General features: G+C 52.8%; 2 protein-coding genes across 2 annotated transcripts; both read right to left on the bottom strand.

The window, feature by feature from the left end:
* Positions 1-9,905: 9,905 nt before the first annotated feature.
* FAM50A (family with sequence similarity 50 member A) lies at positions 9,906-16,295 on the bottom strand. The gene is made up of 13 exons (XM_045790711.2): positions 16,084-16,295; positions 14,793-14,877; positions 14,590-14,689; positions 14,190-14,335; positions 12,040-12,116; positions 11,862-11,928; positions 11,684-11,745; positions 11,300-11,376; positions 10,879-10,933; positions 10,588-10,636; positions 10,435-10,505; positions 10,204-10,314; positions 9,906-10,082 (listed from the first exon to the last, which is right to left on the bottom strand). The coding sequence occupies exons 1-13, from the start codon at positions 16,192-16,194 to the stop codon at positions 10,074-10,076; spliced, it is 1,020 nt and encodes a 339-aa protein (XP_045646667.1). The 5' UTR covers positions 16,195-16,295; the 3' UTR covers positions 9,906-10,073.
* A 1,084-nt stretch (positions 16,296-17,379) lies between these two features.
* GDI1 (GDP dissociation inhibitor 1) lies at positions 17,380-23,197 on the bottom strand. The gene is made up of 11 exons (XM_045790710.2): positions 23,040-23,197; positions 21,685-21,792; positions 21,442-21,541; positions 21,161-21,295; positions 20,496-20,694; positions 20,096-20,227; positions 19,400-19,499; positions 18,818-18,989; positions 18,377-18,521; positions 18,196-18,250; positions 17,380-18,109 (listed from the first exon to the last, which is right to left on the bottom strand). Exons 1-11 carry the CDS (start codon positions 23,082-23,084, stop codon positions 17,957-17,959), a joined length of 1,344 nt encoding a protein of 447 aa, XP_045646666.1. The 5' UTR covers positions 23,085-23,197; the 3' UTR covers positions 17,380-17,956.
* Positions 23,198-23,303: the final 106 nt, after the last annotated feature.

Genomic DNA, 23,303 nt, shown 5'->3' on the forward strand with positions numbered 1-23,303 from the left:
TTCCTATCTTTTGGCAATTATGAATAATGCTGTTGGAAACATTTGTGTACAAATCTTTATGTGAACACATTTTTATTTCCCTTCCACCTAGGAATGGGATTTCTAGGTCACATAATAACTCTATTTTTAACATTTTGAGAAAACTAGCCAAAGATCTTTCCAAAGTAGCTGCACCATTTTTACATTCGCATAAGCAGTGTATGCGGGTTCCAATTTCTCCACATTCTGGTTACCCTTATCTGATTTTTTGTTTCTAGCCATCCTAGTGGGTGCAAAATGATATCTCATTTAGATTTGCATTTCCCTGATGACTAATGATGTTGAGCATCTTTTCATGAGTTTGTTGGCCATTTGTAGATCTTCGGTATATACAAAGCAATCTGAAACGTCTATTCAAGTTCTGTGCCCATTTTTTAGTTGGGTGTTTGCTTTGTTCCTGTCAACTTGTAGGAGTTCCTTATATATTCTGGATATTAATCCCTTATGATTTGCAAATATTTTCTCTCATTCTGTGGGTTCTCTTTTCACTTTTTTGATAGTGTCCTTAGATGCACAAAAGGTTTTAAAATTTGGAAATTTGGTGACATCTAATTTATCCTTCATTTGTTGCTTGTGCTTTGTTGTCATATCTAAGGAACTGTTGTTTAATCCAAGGTCACAAAGATTTACCCCTATGCTTTGTTCTAAGAGTTTTATAGTTTTCACTCTTAAATTTAGGTCTCTGGGGGCACCTGGGTGCCTCGGTCACTTAAGCATCTTCCTTTGGCTCAGGTCATGATCTTGGGGTCCTGGGATCGAGCCCCACATCGAGCTCCGCATCGTGCTCCCTGCTCAGCAGGGAGCTTGCTTCTCCCTTTGCCTGCAGCTCCCCCTGCTTGTGCTCTCTCTCTCTGTCAAATAAATAAAATCTTTTTTAAAAATTTAGGTGTATGGTCCATTTTGGGTTGCTTTTTGCATATAATGTGAGGTTGTGGTCCAACTTCATTCTTTTGCATGTGGCTGCTATGCCATTTGTTGAAGAGGCTATTCTTTCCCCATTGAACAGTCTTGGCCCCCTCATCAAAAATCAGTTGACAATAGATACATGGGCTTATTTCTGGACTCTTTCAATTCTGTTCTGTTAATCCATATGTCTGTTTTTATGCGGTTATCACACTGTCTTGATCACTGTAGTTCTGTAGTAAGTTTTGAAACTGGGAACTGTTGACCCTCTGCATTTGTTCTTTTCCAAGAGTGTTTCGGCTGTTCAGTGTCCCTTACACTTCCATAGGAATTTTAGGATAAGCTTGTCAGTTTCTGCAATCAATCAATCAATCAATAAAATCCAGTGGGAGTTCAATAGGGATGAAATTGAATCTGCAGATCAATTTGGGGAGTGTTGCCATCTCAATAAGATTAAGTGTTTCCATCCATGAACATGGGATGTTGATTAATTTTAGATGTTTATTGACTTCAACTTGGCTAGGCTGTAGTCCCTAGTTATTTAATCAAACACTCATCTAGGCATTGCTGTGAAGGTATTTTGTGTATGTGGTCAACATCTACAATTGATTGACCTTAATTAAAGAATGTCCTCGTAATTTGTGTGGGTCTCGTTCACTCAATTGAAGGCCTAAAAAGCAAAAATTTAGGTTTCCTGGAGAAGTAGAAATTCTGCCTCAAGATTGTAACAAAAATCCTGCCTGAGTCTCCAGCCTGCTTGCCTGCCCTGAAAATTTTGGACTTGCCAAATTTCCAGCCCCCACAATTACATGAGCTAATTCCTCAAAATAGATCCTCTGTGTGTGTGTCCTGCTATGTTTCTCTGAAGAACCCTGACTAAACAGATGTTTTTCTGTTTATTTAGGTCTTCTTTAATTTCTTTCAATCATATTTTGTAGTTTTCATTGTACAAGCCTTGTACTTCTTTTGTTAAATTTATTCCGAAGTGTTTTATTCTTCCTGATCCTATTCGTAAATGGAATTATATTCTTAATTTCAGTTTAGATTGCTTATTGCTAGGATATAGAAATACACTTGTTTTTTGTCATGATCTTTTGTCCTGCAACTTTGCTGAACTCGTTTGTTACCTCTAATAGGTTTTTAGGGGATTTCTTGGGATTTTGCCGATATGAGATTATGTCATCTGAAAATAGTTTTACTTCTTCCTTTCCAATCTGGATGCCTTTTATTTTCTTTTGTTGCCTGTCATGGCTAGACCCTTCAGTCAAATGTTGGTTGGGATTTGTGGCTTTCCTTTTAATTTTATAATTTGGAATTATTTCAGACTTACAGAAAAGTTGTACGAACAGTTTGGAGAGCTGTCATGTGCCCTTGACCCAGATTTGCCCAGAGTTCATATTTTACCCCATTTGCTTTTCTCACTCATTTGCTCCTGCCCTCCCCCACCTCTCTCCTACATGTGCATATATATATACTATATGCAACACTTATTTTACATAAAAATAATGTTTCTGAACTACATCAAAGTAAGTTGCATACAGCTTGCCCCTCTGTATTCCATAACCATAGTAAAATTACAATGTAACTACACAAAACATCAATGTTTTTTTCTGATCCAGGACCCAGTCTAGGTTCCCACTTTGCATTTAGTCGTCATTTCTCTTTAGTCCCCTTTAATCTGGAACATTCCTCTGCTTTCCCTGGCCTTTCAAGACATGGACATCTTTGCGGAGCGCAGGCCAGGTATTTGGTAGAAGGTCCTTCAGTTTGGGTTTGTCTGATGTTTTCTCATGATGAAATTCAGGCTGTGTGCTGTTGTGAGGAGAACCGTGCTCTCTCCCTTGTGAGGTTGGGCCCTCTCCATGCCTCTTTGCTTTGTCCCTTCAGTGTAGTGTTCACTTTGAGCACTTGGTTAGGGTGGTAGACTGCCAGCTTCTCAAGTGGACAGTTACTGTTTTTCCCTCTGTAATAAAAAAAAAGTAGTTTGTAGGGGGGCGCCTGGCTGGCTCAGTTGGTAGAGCATGCAGCTCTGGGTCTTGGGGTCATGAGTTCGAACCCCACGTGGGGTGTAGAGCTTACTTTGAAAAAAGAAGTAGTTTGTAGGAAGATAGTTTGAAACTAGGTGAATATTCTGTTCCTCATCAAAATGTCACCTAATCACTGATAATTCTTGTCTGCATCACTGGTTACTCTGATGGCTGCAAGAGTGATTTTCTTCCTCCATGATCCCTCCTACATTTATTTGTTAACATTCTGCCCTCAGAAAGAGCTCCTCTGTTTATCTATGTATTCATCAGCAGTATGGACTCGTGGATCTTGATTTTATTCAGTGGATTATAATCCATTATTGTTAATTATTCATTTGGATGCTCAAATTGTGTCAGCTTTGGTGCCTTCTTCTAGCTGGCTCCAGTGCCCTTCTGACATGGTCCCATCATTCTTTAAGTACTTTAGGCTTCTTGTCCTTTCCTCACCCTAATCCTGGAATCAGCCATTCTTCCAAGGAGCCCTGGCTCCTTTAAGGAGAAAAACATTTAGAAACCAAGATATGGTAGTGAGGTGTGCTCATTGCCACTGGGGTGTCATGCTCTTAGGCACTTTCAGTGGGCAGAGCTAGGATGTCTGTCTGTCTGTTTCTCTCTATATATATGTATATATTTCTATTTATGCTTATGTTTATATATATGTGTATACATTCTTGTATCTACATATATATACATATATATATACATATATATAAATCCGGAGGACATACTGATACTTCTCATTCCAATTCCACAATAAAAGTTCTTAGCCTTTCCCCAATCTATATTTGGATCTCCCTTCTCCATTAGTGGGAGACAGAGACCTAGCTCCCAACATCATCAATATGTTGACTCGTTTGCTTGATCCCCAGTACATAGACAGCACTTTCGGAATAGCTGCACCCTTATCCCCTGGACAAATAAACCTACTAAGTGGAGTGGAGTTGGATTTTGTTGTTTGGTGTCTTCTGTCTTAAGACTGAGGGTGTGGGGCGCCTGGGTGGCACAGCGGTTGAGCGTCTGCCTTCGGCTCAGGGCGTGATCCCGGCGTTATGGGATCGAGCCCCACATCAGGCTCTTCTGCTATGAGCCTGCTTCTTCCTCTCCCACTCCCCCTGCTTGTGTTCCCTCTCTCGCTGGCTGTCTCTATCTCTGTCGAATAAATAAATAAAATCTTAAAAAAAAAAAAAGACTGAGGGTGTAACATAAGAATGTTGTATTCAAATTTGCTTGGATAGACTTTTTTTACATTTCCCTTTAATATGGTCATGTTATTCATTTGAAATACTCTTGGGATCATTTCTGTTTATGTTCAATTTTAGCTTTTCCCCCCATTCTGTTCTTATTCTTTTAGTATATAAAATAGCAACATGTGTCCAGAAGTCAAAACTACACAAGATGATACACCCAGGGCAATGTCACTCTCTCCTGCACCCCTGCCACCTGGTTCCCTCCCTCCCTCCTGTAGGTAACCAATTTCAATAATTGCCTCTGTTTTCTTTTTTCCCTTTGAAATGAGCTTTACTGGGGTATAATTTGCAGAAAATAAAATGACCACATTTTAAGTGTATGGTTCAATGAGTTTTAACAAATGTATACCTCTGTGTAACCACCCTTGGGTCAAGATATAGACAGTTCCCATCAGCCCAGAGGCCCCTCCGAGTTCCCTCTACAGCCAGTGGCCCGCCACCCATCCCTACATGGCTACTGACGTGGTCTCTGTCCCCAGACGATGGTGAACACCTTCTCATATGCTTTTGCCATTCTTTTTTTTAAATATTTATTTACTTGAGAGAAAGAGAGAGAGAGGGAAAGAGCAAGCATGAGCAGTGGGAAAGGCAGAGAGAGAAGCAGACTCCCCACTGAGCAGGGAGCCCGCTGGCCTCGGGCCGCAGGACTCGATGCCAGGACATCTCAAGATCATGGCCTGAGCTGGAGGCTGAGATTTAACCGACTGAGCCACCCCGGCGCCTCGCTTTTGCCATTCTTATATCATCTTGTGTGACATGTCTTTCAAATCTTTTGCCCATTTTTTAAAAGGTAGGACGTATTTCTAATTTTTATTGACTTGTAGGAGTTTACATATATATTTCATATTCTGGAGATAAGCCCTTTGTCATATTTCCCTTTTTGTCTCCAAGCCACTGGCTTGTGTTTTATTTTCATAATAGTATCTTTTAAAGAACAAAAGTTTACATTTTTATGAAGTTCAATTTATTAATTTTACCTTTTATGATTAATTTTTTTTATCCTGCCCAAACTTTGCTTAGCCCAAGGTCACAAAGATTTTCTCCTGTGTTTTAATTAGATGTTTGTGGTTGTTTTTTGTTTTTTTGTTTTCAATTTGGGCTTTTACTTTTTGGTCTATAAACCATGTCAAGTTTATTTCTGTGGTCGAAACAAGGTGAGTGTCCTGGGGCTTCCCTAAGAAAGTAGCACATACTGAGGGGTTTAAAAGAAGAGACATTTATCCCCCACCCCCACCCCCTTGCTCCGGAGGCCGGAAGGCAGGAATCCACGTCGGCAGGGCAGCGCTCCCTCCGAAGGCTGCAGGGGCCAAACCTTCCTTGTGTCCTCCAGCTGCTGGTGTTGCCGGCAGCCCTTGGCCTTCCTTGGCTGGTAGACGCGCCACTCCTGTCTCTGTCGTCACGTGGCCTTCTCCCTCTGCACACTCCATCACTGCGTCTCAGAAGGACACCAGTCATCTTGGATTAGGGCCCATTCTCCTCCAGTACGACTTCACCTCAGTTTGATTCCATCTGTAAAAACCGTCTCTCCAAACCAGGTCACATTCAAGGGTCCTGGGGGAGTACTGCAACATTTCTTTCTAGGGACACAGTTCAACCCATGACATTAGGGTTTAAGTTTACTTTTTCCATACAGGTATCTGACTGCTCAAGCATCATTTCTTTTTTTTTTTTTAAGATTTTATTTATTTATCTGAGAGAGGGAACAGGAGCAGGAGGAAGAATCAGACTCCCTGCTGAGCCAGGAGCCAGACATGGGACTCGATCCCAGGAGCCTGGGATCATGACCAGAGCCAAAGGCAGACACTTAACCTACTGAGCCACCCAGGTGCCCCTCCAGCATCATTTCTTAACCATAAATGTAAGTATTTATTTCTGGACTCCTAATTCTGTGTTGTCCCCCTATGCACCTATCCTTGTGCTTATGCCACATTGCCTTGATTACTGTGGCTTCATAGTAAGTTTTGAAATCAGGTAATGTGAGCCCTCCAACTTTGCTCTTCTTTTTCAAAATTGTTTTTTGGATTTCCAGGTCCTCCGCATGTCTATATACTTTGAGGGTAAGCTTGTCAATTTTTACAAAAAAGTATGCTGGGGTTTTGGACAGGGATGGCATTGAATTCATAGATTACCAGGGAAAGTTGTCATCATGGGGCAAAATTCTAAGATGGCCCCAAGCTTCCCACATCCTAGCATACAAGACTGTATAATCCCCTCCTCTGGAGGCAGAGCAGAACCTCTGCACATGGTGGGACATCACTCCCTGTGGTTGTTACTAACTAGCTGACTTTGAGTTCATTAAAAGGGAGATTGTCTGGGTGGGCCTGGCCTAATCAGGTGAGCTCTTAACTAAGAAGGGGCCCTTCCTAAAGGGAGAGATTTGAAGCATGAACAGGGCTATAGAGGGCACCAGGTGGCAAGGAATCTCAGATTGCCTCTGGGAGCTGAGAGCATTCCCTGGCTGACAGCCAAGGAGAGAACAGGGACCTCAGTCCCAGAATCACAGGAAACTGACCTCTACCAAGAACAATGTGAGCTCGGGAGAGGACCCCAAGTCTCCAGTGAGAAGGCAGCCTCGTGAGACCCTGAGCAGAGGATGCAGTGGTGTCACGCCTGGACTCGTGAGCTGCAGAAAGTGCCCAGTAAGAACCTGGTGTTGTTTTAAGCCACTGAGTTCTGAGTCTGCCAGTCTGTGAGCATGAAATGTCTTTCCATCTACATAGAATTATTTGAGTCCATTTATGTGAAATTTCCAGAAGAGGCAAATCCACATAAACGGAAAGTAGATGAGTGGTTGTCAGGAGCTGGGGGGAGGGGATGAGGAGAGACTGTTGAATGGGCACAGGGTCTCCGTTTGAGGTGATGGGAAGGTTCTAGGACCAGATGAGGTGACAGTTGCACAACATTGTGAACATAGGAAATGCCACTTTGAAACGTTCATTTTTAAATGGTTAGTGGTTATTTTTGTTATCTGAATTTTTCCTCAGTTGAAAAACCTTTTTAAAAATTAAGGGGCGCCTGGGTGGCTCAGTCGGTTAAGCGTATGACTTTTGATTTTGGCTCTGGTCCTGATCTCAGGGTCCTGGGATCGATCCCTGAGTTGGGCTCCACGCTTAGCAGGGAGTCTGCTTGAGGATTCTCTCTCCCTCTCCCCTTCCCCACTTCTCGCTCGCTCTCTCTAGAATAAAAAATAAATCTTTAAAAATTAAATAAAACTCTACGCCGAGAGAACATGTGTTCTATCTCAGGTTGCATATGTCCCCTGGTGGGGAGTGATGGTACCCTGTGGGCAGGACACTCTCACCTGCTGGGGGGGGCTGCAAAATGGGAGAGGCCCTAGGGAGAGGAATTTGCCAATGTCTAGAAAATTAATTATGCTGCTTTCAAAGAAAAGAATGAGGAAGCTGTGCATGCACAGACGTGGAGAAATGCATGTGTTGGCAAGTGACAAAAGCAAGCGCTTCTCCGCTAGGGGCCCTGTGGGAACTGGGCAGGGAGGGCTGGGCAGGAGGCAGGGCATCTCCACGTTCACTCTTTTTTGCTGATGTGTGAACCAGGTGAAAACCCGGCCTCTGCAGAACTGTTCAAGGTAAACAAGAAAAGATCAGCATCCACCCCTCTGGCTCATATCCCAGGCTCTACCTCCCTCTCCTTCCCCTCCCTCCTTCCCTCCATTCCAGCCCTGTTCACCTCCAACCTGCCTGCCAGGATCTTCATACTCACTGTTCCCTCTGCCTGGAACACTCCCTCCTCCGCTTTGGAATGGCTAACTTCTTGTCATTCTAGTCAGCTACTATGCCATGACCTTAGAAAGGCCTCTTCATCTTGCTTGTTCATTGTTTGTTTTTGTTTGTTGTTTATATCCACCCACATGTACACTCACCTCCCCACCCCCACCACAAACCAGGAATGAGGCCTGGCCAACCAAGGGAGGGCCGGCCTTCGTCTCTCGATCATGTCCTCAGAACCTAGCCCACCCCTGGCACACACTGGTCCCTGGAAATACCGGTGCCCGTTCACCAAGCTTGGTGACTTCATGTAGTTCCAGAGTCTAACAGGTTCCCAACTTCTGTCTGCAGCCCACCCTCTCTGAGCTCCATATTCATATGGGTCCAAGGTCCCAAGAAGAGGGCTCCCGGAGCTAGACAGGAGAAGGGGCTCCTCTCAGACCCCACCCCCACCATGGCTATGTCCCTTCCCTGGAAGTGGGTCTCCTTCCCTTACAGTCCCCCGTCCCCTGGATCCTGACCCCGAAAAGGCTCCCTCCCTGATCCCCCATCCAACCTCCTATAGATTGTGGTGCTTCCAAACCAGGTCCTTCCCTGCCAAGACCCAAGATTGGGCCTTAAGGAGCTTGTTTTCCAGAAGCTATGGGGCAGAAGGTAGTTCCCTTGGAAACTGTTTCAATCAGGTAAGCTGGCTGAGGGGGGCGCCCTTTCCTTGAGAAGCCTACTCTTCTGGTGGCTTTTCAGAGAGGGCAGGAGGGGGTTGGTGCAGAAGGCCAGATGATCCCCTCTCCAGGGTTCCCAGTGCCAAACAAAAGGCCCCATTGAGGTCCTCAGACTTGTCCCCCACATCCAGGAGCTAGGGTCAGGCTTGGCCACCCACTCCCTGCTGTGCCCCTGAGGTGCTCTAGTCTAGGCTACCTCCCTCCCTCCTCCAAATGACCCCAGATGGCTCTGCCCCAGACACAGGGCCAGGCAGCCCAAGTGAGAGCTCCTAGCTGCCAGCCAGGATCCCCCATGCTGCATCTGAATGGGATACAGGGCCCTGCCTGTGGGAGGAGGAGGGCACAGGAGCTTCTATACCCAGTGGGGTCCCCCACGGTCAGATCCGTGTATTCGCCAAGGAGGTAGGACCAGACCCAGAGCTGGGATGCTCTCTGCCAGCCAGGGGTTGCCCCTGTTCCCTCTGCTCTGCCTCAGGCAAGGGGAAGAATGGAAGCATGGACCAGTCAGGTTGTCTTCCTCAGCCTTCTAGAACAGGGCCTGCCTACCTCAGCTTACCCAAAGGGAACTGGGCAATCTGGCTGCTGATGCAAGGGCAGGGAGCAGGAGCACCCACCCCCAAGCCAGATTTCCCCCCTTGGGGCTATGACAGCAGCAGGAGGGCAAAGGTGGGTTTCCATAGCTGTGGTAGGGATCCAGGGTGGCTGGGAGCCACAGGACAGCCATGTCCCCTATGCAATGGGCAGCTAGGAGACAGAAGAGGAGCCCAAAGGCCTGGGGAGGAGTAGCCCTCCCACTCACCATAAGGAACCACAATGCCACACAGGTGCCCTGGGGAGTGCAGGCTGGCTGCAAGGACAGCTGGGCCTGCCCAGGCCCCAGTGGGTTGCACATGCCCCCTTCCACAGACTCACGTTACTCTTCCACCCTCCCACCCCCACCAAATACATACTTTCTCACCAGATACAAAGACCAGAAATATTGTATGATTTCATTTATGTGAAACTTCCAGAATAGGCAAATCCATACAGATAGAAAGTAGACAAGGGGGTGCCAGGGGCTGGGGGAGAGACTGCTAATGGGCATGGGGTCTCCTTGTGGCGCGACAGAAACGTTCTGGAAGTAGATAGAGATGATGGTTGCACAACACTGTGAATGTACTAAACACCCCTGAATTGTACACTTTCAAATGATCAAAATGGTGAATCTTATCTCAATAAAAAAATGTTTAAACCAAAGCACAATGTAGGTGCTCCAACTCTGAGGTGTGCATTTATTTATCATGAAAGAAAAAGGCAGTTAAGGGACACCACCAGGGGCAGGGGAAGTGGGGATGGGCCGGGGGGTGAGCGCAGTGCCTGGAGACCCCGGGAGGGGGCAGAGGACACAGGGAGCTGGAGGAGCCTCCACGTTCACCGGATCTGGGGTGAGAAGAAGAGGACAGAGAAGGCAAGTGGAGCTGAGTTGGGGTGCAGCCTGGCTCCCCTTCCCCAGCTCAAGCTATCCAGCGCAGTGCCTGGGCCCCGCAGGACGGCCACTCACTGTGTACTTGTCCCACTTCTTCTCGGGGTCATAGGGCTCCCAGCGACTGGCGGGAAAGATGTGCTTGTTCTTCTCGTACCAGCTCCGCAGTACCACCTTGCCTGCGTGTGACTGAGGGAGGAAGACAGGGAGACGGGCCCAGCCCTGCAGCTCATGGCCACGCCATGGGGGGCTGAGTTCTCCTTCCCTCCACCTTTCCTCCCCCTGCCCAGTGCCCCTGGACCACCGCACCTCATCCTTCTCCACAGTAGCATCGCTGAGCAGCCGCACATCATCGTGAACGTCAAAATTAAAGAGCGGCCCTACATGGAGAAAGCAGCTGTCGGAGACCCATCCTGCCGCCTGCCCCTACCCCCCGCCCCAGGGCCGGGCCGGTGCACTCACCACTCTTCCCTCGTGCCTTGGTGACAATGAAGTCATAGAAGCTGTGGTGCTAGGAGCAGAAGGCAGGAAAGCGATGGCCGACGACCCATGTTGCCTTCTCCCAACCACCAGGCCACCCCGCCTGCCCACAGGCCAGACGCAGTCACAGCGACCCACACTGACCACAGCAGCCCAAGCCAAAGACCTGGGCTGGGACAAGGGGGCTCTCTCAAGAAGCCCCCAGGTACCCCAGAGCCCCCTGCCCCCACGCTGCCACCCTGCCCGAGGCCGCACGGAAGAGAAGGGACTCACGTGGGGTATGATTAAGTCCTCCTTGATGTACATGAGCTGTTCCACGCCCGCTGACCTGAGGGAGAAAGGCAGGAGGTGTGGACAAGTGGAAGCAGCCCGCCAAGGAAACCCAGCAGGAAACGGCGGCAGTCCAGAATGCTCGGAAGCAGGCTGCAGGGTCTGGTGAGCCCAGGACTAGCACCCCGCCATCCTCTACCTCCGGGCTAAAGAACAAAAGCCGGCGCCCCACCTAAGCTCTGCTCTCTCAGGAGCGCAGTGCCCAGCATGCCGCCCTCCTCCCTGGGGACCCGTCACCCTGGTGGTCCACGGGCACCAGCCACCACTCAGGGTCCCCGCTACCAGAGCCGCGACAGAGCGCTGTACATGCACGCGCATGCGAGCACGCTCCTGTGCACACACGCTTAGCGCCACGCAGCCTGACCTGAGCTCGCTGAAGTCTTTGCGCAGGATCTCCAGTGCCTTCTGCAGGAACTGCTGCATCGTGTTGCCCTTTTTCATCTACAGGAGCGGCCCGAGCGCCCACGTCCGGGAAAGTGAGCGGTAGGGGACAGAACATGGCAGCCTGCACAGGGGCTCTCAAGAAGGCAGTGGCCTGGAAGTCCTGGCCAGGGACCCTGAAGCCTCTGGCTACCCCCACGAGGGCCCAGAACCTCTTCTCTGCTCCCTCCAGGATCCCCAGGGACCACTCACAGGAAAGGACTGGTGACGTTCTGAGGTCAGGATTGAAAGCTCCTTCCCAAGGAGCTCCAAGGGAGGCCGGGCCACAGTGGCCCGGGGAGCGCAGTGCACAGTCCACACTGCCTACCTTGACTGTCCGCCGGTGCCCAGAACCATCCCAGTAACTGAAGGTGATTTCGATCTCCTCACCTACAAAACAGAATTGCCTCTTGGTCTCTGCAAGTTCCCTGGATCTCAGGGCACTGCCCGAAACCATCGTCAGCAGAGCCGGCGCCCACTCAGCACCGCACGCAGCAGGCACTCACTCTTGATCTTCTCCTGCTTGGCTTCCCACTCCTGCCGCAGCTCTTCTCGGAGCCGGTTCTCCTCTTCCTGTGAGAGGAAAGGGGGAAAGGGGGGAGGCCCAGGGCTGCTCAGGGGACACGCAGCACTCCACACCTTGAGCCGAAGCCTCTGCCAGAGCCAGGGGCAGGCCGCTTTTACCTCTCGGTCTCGGTCAGGCAGGAAGCTGGTGTCCACGTCAGGGTTCTTCCCCAATTTCCTCTTCTTTGTGGTGATCTCTGGAGCAAAAGGAAACACAGGAGTCAGCTGCATCGTGGGCCCCACTTCCAGGGCACCCTGAAGCTGTTTCTCAAGCCCGACACCACCTCCTTGGAGGCTTCCCGGAGCTCCCTGGGACCACCATCTGCTCCTAGCCACAGCGGCCTGAACTGTCACCTTTACAGCACTATGGAGACCTATCCTTGCCAAGGGGCCTTGACCTCGGTCTCCACTGCCAGCAGCTGGACAGGAGATCGGGGACCGTGTTCTCCCACCATCACCTGTGCCCTGAAGTGCCTCGGGGGATTTAAGGCATCAGTGCCAGCACCTGACGAGCCAAGGCTCCTCTGCACGGGAGGAGCAGGGCACCCTCAGAAGGCTGGACACTCGGGGAGCCCCCCTCCATGCCAGGAGCTGTGCTTATCATGCTTGCATATCTGATGTACCATTGAATCCTCACGAAGGCCCCAGGCGAGCCAACTGAAGCCCAAAGTCTCACGGGTACTAACACTGGGGCTAGAAGGGAGGAGGGAAAGAAGAAGCCCCAGTAGGGCTCAGGCCAGGCTCGCCAACATCCTGGACTCTGACGTGGTTTCTGCAATGAGGACATGAATGAACTGGCATGGTGGTTCTTAGCACCCGTGAGCACTCTTACAAGTCACTGAGGACCCCGGAGAGCTCTTGTCTACAGGGGCGGTAGCTATCGATAATCACCAAATTTGAAATTAAGCCCTAGAAACACCAAAGACTCAGAAACAGGAAGGCACACACTCTGTCAGCTGTTGGACTGACGGCATCATCACACTGCAAGCTCAAGAGAGACTGAGATGCCAGAGGCCCAGAATGTTTTAGCACAATTTTGAAAGTGTTTTTGAGCTTGCAGACCCCCTGAAAGGGTCTTACAGACTCCTAAGAGCACTTTTTGAACACTGGGGACCTAGGAGACAAGCCTACACTCCAGCCTGCTGCTCCAGGACCTGCCTGCACGTTAGAATCACCCAGCGAAAAATCCCACATTAGTGCCCCATCACAGGGCCCCCAAAACAAAACCACGGCGGGGAGGGGGAGAACTCATGAAGCTCTGGTGACCCACGGTGACGTTAACAGCCTTCCTCCAGGTCCGTGCTGTCAAAGACAGTGGTCCCCGCCATACAGACACATAGCTCATGTGATGCTACCAAACATTACTAAACAGTCCTAAAACTCACTTCCCTTGTTTCACTGCAGCTCTGGGGACACACAAGACCCCAGGAGGCACAGGCTCTTTCTCCTGCAGCCAGACCGCACAGCACCATCCCCTGCTTCAGTTCTCTGGCCACCATGCTTTTTAACCAGCCCAGGCCCGCAGTCACAACCTCCCAGGTCTTCACATGTGTCCCCTCCTGCCAGCTCTGCTTCTGGGCACACTTGCCACTTGACTTCATATATTTCTCCATCCCCTCTCATGAAATTCTCCTCATCCTAAAGGCCCATCTCAACTGTCCCCACCACAGGCTGTTTTCCCTGGCCCCGAGCTGGCCCCGGACCCTTCAGCAGGACACATACTGACCCATGTGACTCCAAGGCCCTGCCCCTCTCTGTCTGCCTCGGTGCTGGCACACGGGGGAGCCCTGCTGGTTTCATCCTTGCCACCCAGCCTTCCTGAATCATCCCTGTCACCCCTTTGTCCCTTGGCTGAGACCTCTACTGTCTAATTAGTAGCCCTGAATGTCGGTGGCTGTATCAATTTATCCCGAAATTAATCTAACAGAATTAACAATTCAGTGTCCCAGCCACACAAGCACATGCTCAGTGGCCACCTAGCAGCACAGACACAAACAATTTCACGATCACTGGAAGTCCATCCTTCGTGGCACTTCTGAAGGCTTCTTGAGTGGGCAGCAGCCTCCCTCTGGCAGCCTCTTACACTGAAGACACACTCTGCCACTGGGGGCGAGTGCCACCCCCTTGACGTTCTGCACCAGGTGCAGCCTGGGCCCTCTCTCTCCCGCCTGATGCGTGAGATTCAGGGCCACGAACAGAGCGGGCCATCGAGGCTGGGTGCTGGGTACGCGTCTCCATGCTAGAGCCTGGTCCCTAGAACCGGCCTTTACCTTCCCTTTCCAGCTCCTCCTCGTACACAGCCACCTCCTCCTCCTCGTCACCTGCCTCGTCCTCTTCCTCCAGGGTGAAGGACAGGCTGGAGATCTTACGCTTGGCCTCCTTCTTGCGCTCCTTCTCTCGTAGCTTCTCCAGCTTCCTACCAAGGCACAGGCAGCATCATGCACCATGTCCCCACCCTGAGGCTCCTTCCCTGACCCAGAGCTGCCTGTGTGCTCAGTGTGGGGCCCACGAGGCACAGGCCCGGAGCAGTCCTTCCGGCCTGGGGCACTTCAAGCTCATGGGCAGGCCCCCCATGGGGAGCCTGAACAAGGAGCAAGAACAGCCTGGCTGCCCCCGAGCATGAGCTGGCTCCTGAGGGGAGGACTGGCGGCTGAAATGACAGGAACCCACAGCTGTAGCTCCTTTGACTGCTCTTTCTTGGCCAACTGCTTCTCCCTCTCCTTCACCAGTGCCTCCTGCTTGGCCTTCATATCATTCAGGGTCACGAGACCTGCGAGGCGAGGAGAGATGGGAGAAAGAGTCAGTTACCCAGAGTCAGCGAAGCAGCAGGCCTCTGGGTCCAGGAGAGGGTGGCATGCACGTGCTTCACTCACCGACGGTGCTGGACTTGAGCTCTGCCTCCACAGCATCATAGTGTGCAGAGAACTTCTTGTCAATGTTAGATTTCATGATGTTCTCCTGTTGGGGAGGGAGAAGAGCAGTGAGGGCCACCCACCACCCCACCGTGGAAGTGGGGACCTGGGTTCTGGTCCCAGGTCTGTTTCTGGACTCATGATGACATGACCTTAGGAAAGACATGTCCTATTTCCTTGGTCAGTGGAAGGTTCCACAGGGCTATGAGGGGCCCTTCCAGTGCTGAGGATGCCAAATGAGGTGGGTTTTTTGGCAACCTCTGTGCTGTTCTGGCCCTTCCATGTCTCCTGCTGGGGGCCAGAGCTCCCTCAATGGCCTGGGGTCACAGGCTTTACCGGCCTTTGGTGTTTTTCATACCCGGCCTTTAAGCTGAAGGTGGAGACCCAAGCCAAGGGGTGACAGGAGAAGTGAAGAGTGGCCAAGGGACGTAGTCCCCCACTGTGCAATGTTGCTCCCTCTTGGCCCTAGACGTTGCCAACAGCTTCCCATGAGAACTCACTCCCCAGCCCCATCCCACTTGGTATCACACAGGTCCCTCTCTGGCTGGTAGCCTCCAAAGGAGGGGCCAACAGAGAAAAGCAACTGCAGCTGGCCACACAGTTCACACCGAGACAGCAGGGCTGGGCCACCAGCGTGAAGTAAGGTCGAGCCAGGCCTTGGCAATGCAGCTGCTTCTTTGGGCCTGGCTTCCACAGTACCTAAGGTAGCCTGCTCTTTGGACAAGTCTCCCCAAAAGGCCCAAGCAGAGGAATCCTTTCTTCCTGACAGCCCACCACCACCGGCCACTCACTAAAGCCCTTAGTGAACCGCTAGCACCCCAGACACCGAACCCTGCCTTTGTCCCAGTGCAAAGGGCTCTGGAATGAGGCTCAGCATCCCATGGATTGGCCAGGGCCCGTGGAGCCTGACTTTCCTGGCAGCCATTGGATCAGGCCAGAGGGGCCAGGGAGAAGATGCTCTGTGTACAGGAGAGGAGCCCAAATTCCACCAATGGAACCACTGGCTATGGCTCCGTCCTGTTGGAGGCTTGTCACAAGCTCAGCTCGTCTCAGCCTTCTGGGCACATTTTTACAGATGAACAGACTGTCGCCGGGTCGCTTCTGCCCTTTGCTGGAGGTGAGCGAGCAAGGCTCCCGCCCCGGCTCGTCACCAGGGCTCTGCGTTCGCCGCCCCGGCTTTCGCGGGGCCCCAGAGGACCGGGGCGGCGGGCGACGCGCGTGCTGAGACGCCCTGGCCTGGCCCGGCCCGCACCTCCGCGATCCGCTGCTTCATCTGCTCCATTTGCTCACGCTGCTTCTCCCTCTTCTTCATCAGATGCATGGCGCGGCCCGCTTCGCTCGCGGCGCCCTTGTACTGAGCCATGGCGGCGACTGCGGCGACGGCGGCGACGGCGGCAGCAGTGGCGGCGGAGGCGGCAGTGGCGGCGGCGGGAGCGGCAGTGGCGGCGGCGGGAGCGGCGACAACGGCCTGTTGGAGTCTCAGCGGCCGCAGACGGCAGCGGCCGCGCAGTCAGGTGACGCCCGCGCGGTGACGTCGAGCACCGGGGGACGCGCGGTCGCCCCGCCCCGCCGGCCGCCCCGCCCCACCGGCCTCTCCGCCCGGGCCCGCCCCGGCCCGCCCCGCTGGCCTCCGGAGGCGGGACCCGTCCCTGGCTTCCTTGGTTCCCCATCAATTCCTCGACGTTAACCCCTGGCCCGAGACTGGGTCCCCAGGCCTCCTTCATTCTGTTGACCTCAAGCCTGGGCCCCCAAGACCCTCCACTTTCTTAACGTTCAGCCCAGTGCAAGGCCAGATCCATACCCCACCCCAGTGCCCTTGCTGCTTCCCTGCCTGAGGCCACCCTGGTTCCCACGCCTTCCTGACTTTGACTCCCCCGCCCAAAACTGGGCCCCAGTCTCCTGTTTCCCCAGGCCATGAAGCTGGGCCTGGGTGTCCTATGCCGCCTCCTTGACCTGGAGATAAGGACCCTGCCCCCTCCAGTTCCACCCCCACCCTAAGCCAGACCCTCCTCTCCCTATTTCCCCCCACACTGACCCCAAGGGGTTGCAGTCCCAGTGCCGGCATTAATTTGCCAGGTGGCCTTGGGCAAGTCAATGTGACCTATTTCCTCCATACAGGCCCTTTTGGTTCAGGAGCTAATTCCCTGATGAAGGTAGTCACCTTTTACACCCATCCCAAGCAAAAAGCTGAGCTGAAGTCTGAAACTGATACAACGGATCAGCCCAGGGAACCGAGGCCCCGCCCACTGCCCAGTTTTGGGGGAAATAAAACTAAAGATCTGGGCCCAGGTTTCAACACAGTTTTATTGGGAGGTTTTCTGTGAAATACACTAGAGGCTGGGGAAGGGGACACATTCACTTTGCAAGGTAAGGGTTTCCCACCACTAAGGGAAAGGTTGTGGGGTGGGGCAGGGCATACTGGGGTTTGGATCCATTTTCCCACCTCCTCCTGCTTTGCTCACATTTTTTTTTCTCTCTCAGCAAATGCCAGAGAACACAAACACAAAAACAAGAAACAAAAACAGCAAGATCAACCTCCAACTGGGCTGCACCCAAGCCCTCTCCCCTCCCAGGCCGCACCAGAAGGCTGCGGGTGAGAGGCACAGTGCTCCCTTCTCAGATCGGGTGGGCCAAAGTTAATAAATTAGAATAAATTAACGAGGGGGGGGAAGCAACTTTGTGCTGGGAGGGCCCCTTCTCTCCAACACACAAGAGAATTGGTGGGGGGAGGCAGGGGGCATCTCCAAAGGCCACTACAGTAGGGGTAAGAGCAGTGGGGGCAGAAGTCAGCTTTTCCTCCACATTCTTCCCAAATAGAGCAGAAGAATTAGGAGTGGAAGGGGAAGAGACACACACAAGGAAATGAACCCTCTTTTCCCAGAATAAGGAAGGGCCAAGAAAGAGGATGCTATCCAACCCCCCGTCTCCCAAACCATCGCTAAGATTAAGGATTTGGTCAGTGAATCAATGAGGTGGGTGATAGGAATGTAGAATGTGGTGGGGGAAGCGGAGAATGCTGGAAACTGGGGTGCCCAGCCACACCCATCTCCCCAGCCCTCGAGGAGAACAGACTTAGGTCAGGGGAGAGGGCACCAAGGGCTGGGGTGTGTGTGGGGGGTCGTCAATCACTGGTCAGCTTCTCCAAAGACGTCATTCTGTTTGCGCTTCATGTTCTCAAAGTCAAAAGCGGAGCCTGCCATGCGTTTGTAGATATCTTTGATGTCATTGCAGGTTGTCTCGAAGTGTGTGGTAGCATCATAGGAGCAGGAACAGAACACCTGGAAACATCCAGGGCCAGGGTGAGTCGGGCAGGGTCCCTGCCTGGGTGGGCAGCTAGGAGCCAGGGCCAAGACAGCCTGCTTACCTGGCTCTCGGAACCATCGTCAATGGGCTCATATAAGTCACTGATGGCCACAAACCTGAGAGGCAGATAGAAGGGAAGGGGAAGACCTCACAAAACGCCTTACTCTCCCTGGTCTCTGCCCCCCAGCTCCTTGGCTCCCTTCCTTGCCCCCTGCCTCCACCCCAACCCCTCAGCCCCTCACTTCTGGTCAATGGGCTCCAGCAGCTCCAGGGCAGGTTCAACCTCCTTTTCCGGCTCCGTAGTCTCCACTGTGGTGCTGGCAATAGCGATGTACTTGCCCTGTGCAGCCACGTTGTGTGCATAGGAGATCATGCACACGTAGATGTCTGCCCACAAGAAGGGTCTCCGTTAACATGGGCATAGAGGGCTCCTGGAGGCTCGGCTCAATTCTGACCTGCCTGCCCACTCCTCCCCAGCCCTGCACAGCAAGCAGTATCCAAACTCACGCTCACAGAGGAGGGTCCAAGCTACCCAATCGCTAGGGCCCCAAGCCATGGGGATTGCTATGCAGATCCCCATTCTTCCATGCAGGAATCAGGCAGACAGCCCCAGGAATGATGTGGAGGGGCAGAGCCACCCCAAAGAGAACACACTGGAGGAAGTCACACGGGACTCAGCCTACCTGACTTCCTGTTAACTTGGTTCTGGGGGATGATGATTTGGCAGGAATTGGCATCATTGGTGTTCTTGATGGGGTGGCTGAGGATACAGATGATGCGGATAACCTGGCCGGCCTTCCGCACTCGGTCTGGAATGTAGCTGGGGTCACAGATCAGCTGCTTGCAGCGGGCCACCTGTGAGAACACCAGAAGGCCTATCCAAACACTCCGCTAGGTGGCCGTGGGGCTAAGTCCACACTGAGGGCTGGCCCTGCACTCCTCTGTTACCACTGCCCCTCCTGTAGTATACAGCTTCATCTCGTACCTCCGAGAGGTGGGCCCCCATATACATGGCTGGGAAAACCCTTCTGCAGACACACTGTGCTCAAGAATACTCCCTGGACCCCTGACACAGCACGTGGATTTGAGATACCTCTACCAACAGAAATGGCTACGTGGACTTCTTCTGGAGCTCTGGTCCCCAGCCCAAGACTCTGAGACCTGAATAGCAGCAGACCCAGCAGAACCTGAGTCACTGGGTAGAGTGCTTCTAAGAAGGCCAAGCCCCAAGAGACCATCACACTTACACTGTGGAGAAGGCTTACCTCTCCCTCAGACTTCACACCCACCACCTTGCCATTCTCCATGATGATGTCATCCACAGGTTTGTTCAGCATATATGTCCCTCCATAGATGGCACTCAATCTGTGGTGGGGAGAACAATGGTGGAGTCCCCTTCCCAGGAGGAAACAGGGACTGGTGCCACTGAGCCCTCCCCCCACCAGCACTGGGGTACAGAGAAGGCTGCGCTAGGCAGGCAGAGCTCAGGAAACCTGGTGGTTCTTCCCAGCTGTGTCACTGCCACAGACTCAAGACTGAATGTGGAGTGCTCCTTCCTCTCTGGAGCTTCCGCCTAGAATATTCTGCAAAGGGCTAGCACAAGGGTGGCATGAAGGCACAGCTAGCTCCTCACAGGAATGGTCTGGGGGAACAGAACAAAGGGCTCTGGAGAAGCCTTCTGACTTGAGGTTCAAAGGCCCCAGGCCCAGCCCTGGTGTTGCCTGACTCAGGCTGGGAGCCAAGCAAGCCCTGTTGGTGAAGGTCTGGTTCTTCAACCATGCACTTCAACACCCTGTTGCAGCACACCACCCCCACCCCTACCCTGTTACCCAAGCATGGTACGAAGTAAATTAGACCACAATGGGAAAGTACAAATGCTACAGAAATACTCAAGGGTGCCATTTCCATTCTTGGCTTTAGTCCTACTTAATATTGTCAACAGAAAAAAACCACGCCCTCACCTTGCAAACCCCTGGGGCAGCTCACCAAGGCCGTAGAGTGGGTATAAATAAGGACTCTTTCCATACCGAGCCAGGGACTCACTGTACAACTTGATGCGGTTGATGGTCTCAAGACAGGGCTGGTCCAGGTAGCTGGGGGGATGGGGTCAAGAGAAGAGGCTCCAGCAGCAGCACCCCCAGCTTACCCCCACCCAAGCACCAGGCCAGCCTTCCCACCACCCTCTATGGCCTGGGGAAGACTATGGGTCAAATAAATGCACAGAAAAAAAAAAGGCAATGGATGAGCATGTCGCTGAGTACAAGAAATGTGCAGGGTAGGTCAAGGGAGCAGCAGGCAAAAATGGAGAGGGCAGGGTGCAGGCCAGACGAGGGGCAGTCTGCCATGCCAGCTTCCCCTCACTCATCAGTGCGGTAGAGGGCCAGGGCATGGCCAGTGAAGTCGATGACATCCTGGCCCAAGTCAAACTTCCGGTAGACATCACGCATGCTGGTGCTCTGGGGGTCAACACCCTCGAAGGTCTTGGGGTCATTTTCATCAAAGTTTGCCACAAACACCAGGAACTTGCGGAAACGCCGTTTCTCAAACATGCCCATCAGATCTGTGGAGGCAACGTGAGAAGACCCTTCACACCACAGAACGTGAACCTCTCCTTCCCACCAGGCAGACCACAAAGCAGACACCCTAACTGCCAGCTGAGTTTTGTTGCTGAGCACTGTGTAACCTTATATTAACCTCTCTGTCCTTCTTGGCCTCAGTTTCCCCATCTGTATGAAGAGGGGATTGGACTGGACAAGCTCTGAGAACCCTCCCAGCTCTAACACTTGGGGATGTTTCACCAGTCAAGTGCAGTCCCTGTCGAAAGGCTGAAGTCTTTTAAGAGCAACCACCCGTGCATCCCCTCAGCATGTGGACTTCCCTCCTGGCATCCATTGGGAGGCTCAGGGCAGTTGAGGGAGGACAGAGCAAGGGGACTTGTGGTACCGCACGGGGAATGTCACCTTGGGCAAGGGGCACCCTGCTCTGCCCCTCGCCATGATTTTCTGGCTCAGGGAACAGGTACTCACTGGAAGCCAAGGCTTCAGTCTCAGTTGATGGCACTTTATAGATCTTTCCCCCCTTGTAGACAAAGCTGCCCTCCACCACCTTGAAGTCCAGGTAGCGCGTCACCTCCGTATACAGCAGCATCTTTACCAGCTGCCCTGTGGGGCGGTGGGGTGAAAACAACATCAGCACAGTTCCCCCCGCCCAGAAGCTCCGTAGCTGGCATGGCTGACCCTTTTCTGGAGCCTGACCCTACTCTGGTCCTCCTAATCACCCCCCACAATACCTCTTTCACCTCTCTCACCATTGGCCATGAGGAATTTGGGGATCAGGTCAACGTTCCAGTCTCGGCCCCTGCCCATCGCCTCAGGGGGCCCCTCCAGCAACTGAAAACGCTTATACAGCTGCAAGCAGGAGAAAGAGAAAGAGAGGCACCTCAAGGACCACCCTCTCGTGCCCCTGCCCACCTTCCCAGAAAACCTGGGGAGCTACCCTGGCACCCTATGAGAGAGGTTGATAGGGGATGGCCCAGGCCCAGCAGCCTCACCTCCTCCAGTGGTGTGATGGAGGAGCTCTCACCCCCATAGTAGGGGTTCCGGTCCATATGCAGCACTTTCTTGCCGTTCACGGACATGATGCCCGACAGGATACATTCCTGGGGAAGAGGGCAACATTCGCTGCACTCCCACCTGCCCACATTCCCACCAGCAGCCCTGATTTGTTCCCCGCCCTAAACCTGAGAGGAGAGCAAAGCTAGAGATTCTGCTCCAATGAAAGCTCCTTCCACCCCTGGCTGGCCACCTTTCCTAAAATCAGGGATGACAGTTTCATTTGACTAGTCTCTTTTATAACTCTGCTGGGCAAAAGGTTGAACAACAGAGGAGAAATAACGAAGGTGCCGAGAAAAAAAAAAAAAAAAAAGAGCGTTCACCAGACACAGGGATGGTCTTCTGGCAACTACCATGCCAAGAAAGTCATCTACCTACGCAGGGCCATGCTAAAAGGCAGAAAAGACACAAAGAGCTACAGAGGAGATCCAGCTGAACAGTGAAGGGCACCAGAAAGGGAAGTGAAGAAAGGCTGAGCACTGTCCTGCAATCTCAGGCCCCACCCAGGGCTGTTCTTTCCTCAAAGGACAGGAGCCTCTGACCCTGTGCCTGCCCAGCAGCGGGAGGAGCTTCTGCATCCTGACTGAGGAAGAGGAGTCTCTCCAGGGGAGTGGTCCAACAGGGTTTGGGGAAGAGGGAAAATAAACACCCTGACCAGTTACTATCAGCAGGCCAAGGACAAAGGCTGCAAATACTACTCAGCCTGTAATCTCCATGGGAAACCATGGTGGGGTAGCGGGAATGTGCTCATTGGCCGCACTGCTGCTCATTCTGGAACATTCCCTGGGTCCCCGGGCCCCATAAAAAGCCAGGAACGTAGGATGAGGGACCAACCCGGCAAGATCCCCTTACCCAGGGTCCTTGTACTTCATCCCCACCAGAATTAGCGCAGGATTGGGGGGGGATGCTGGGTGCGGGTGATGGGTGGGGGCCGGGTGGGCGGGGTCGGGGGCACGGAGGAGGGGGACCTCAGGCCGACCTGGGGTGCGTCTTCGGGCCCAGAGACAGAGAGACAGACAGACAGACAGGCTGGGGGGGGTCGGGCCCGGGGAGTCGAGGGGGCGGCTAGGTAGAGGGCCTCTTCTCGGAGACGGGGCCACGGCGGTGGAGAAAGACGATGTCGAGGGCGGGGGCGGTGGCGCTGGGCAAGGGGCTGTCTTTTGGGGGACCCGAGCGCCGGGGAGGCAGCGCTGCGGCCGGCAGTGACGGGAGGATGGGGTCGGCGGCCGGGGGCGGCAGCGCAGCGGGGAGGAGGGGGCGATGCGGGGTCCCGGGCGAACGAGGCCGCACTTACGGTGAGGCCGGTCCCGAGCACGATCACATCGTATTCCTCGTCCATGGTCAGGCCTAGCTGCCAGCGTGCGTCGCTCCTCCTCCTCCTCCTCCTTCACCACAGCCGCCGCCGCCGCTGCCGCCGCACTGAACCAAAGATGGCGGCGACCGATGCCGCTTGACCCCTCCGCCGCGTCAAAGAGTCCCAGCCCCTCCCCGCGTCCCGCCGCGCCGGCAGGGGCCACCGCCTCTCCAAGTCGCCTCCCAGGAGGGGAGGCCCGGGCCC

The sequence above is a fragment of the Ursus americanus genome, chromosome X (assembly GCF_024610735.1).
Source record: "Ursus americanus isolate L20-20 chromosome X, mUrsAme1.1.p, whole genome shotgun sequence".
NCBI lineage: Eukaryota > Metazoa > Chordata > Mammalia > Carnivora > Ursidae > Ursus > Ursus americanus.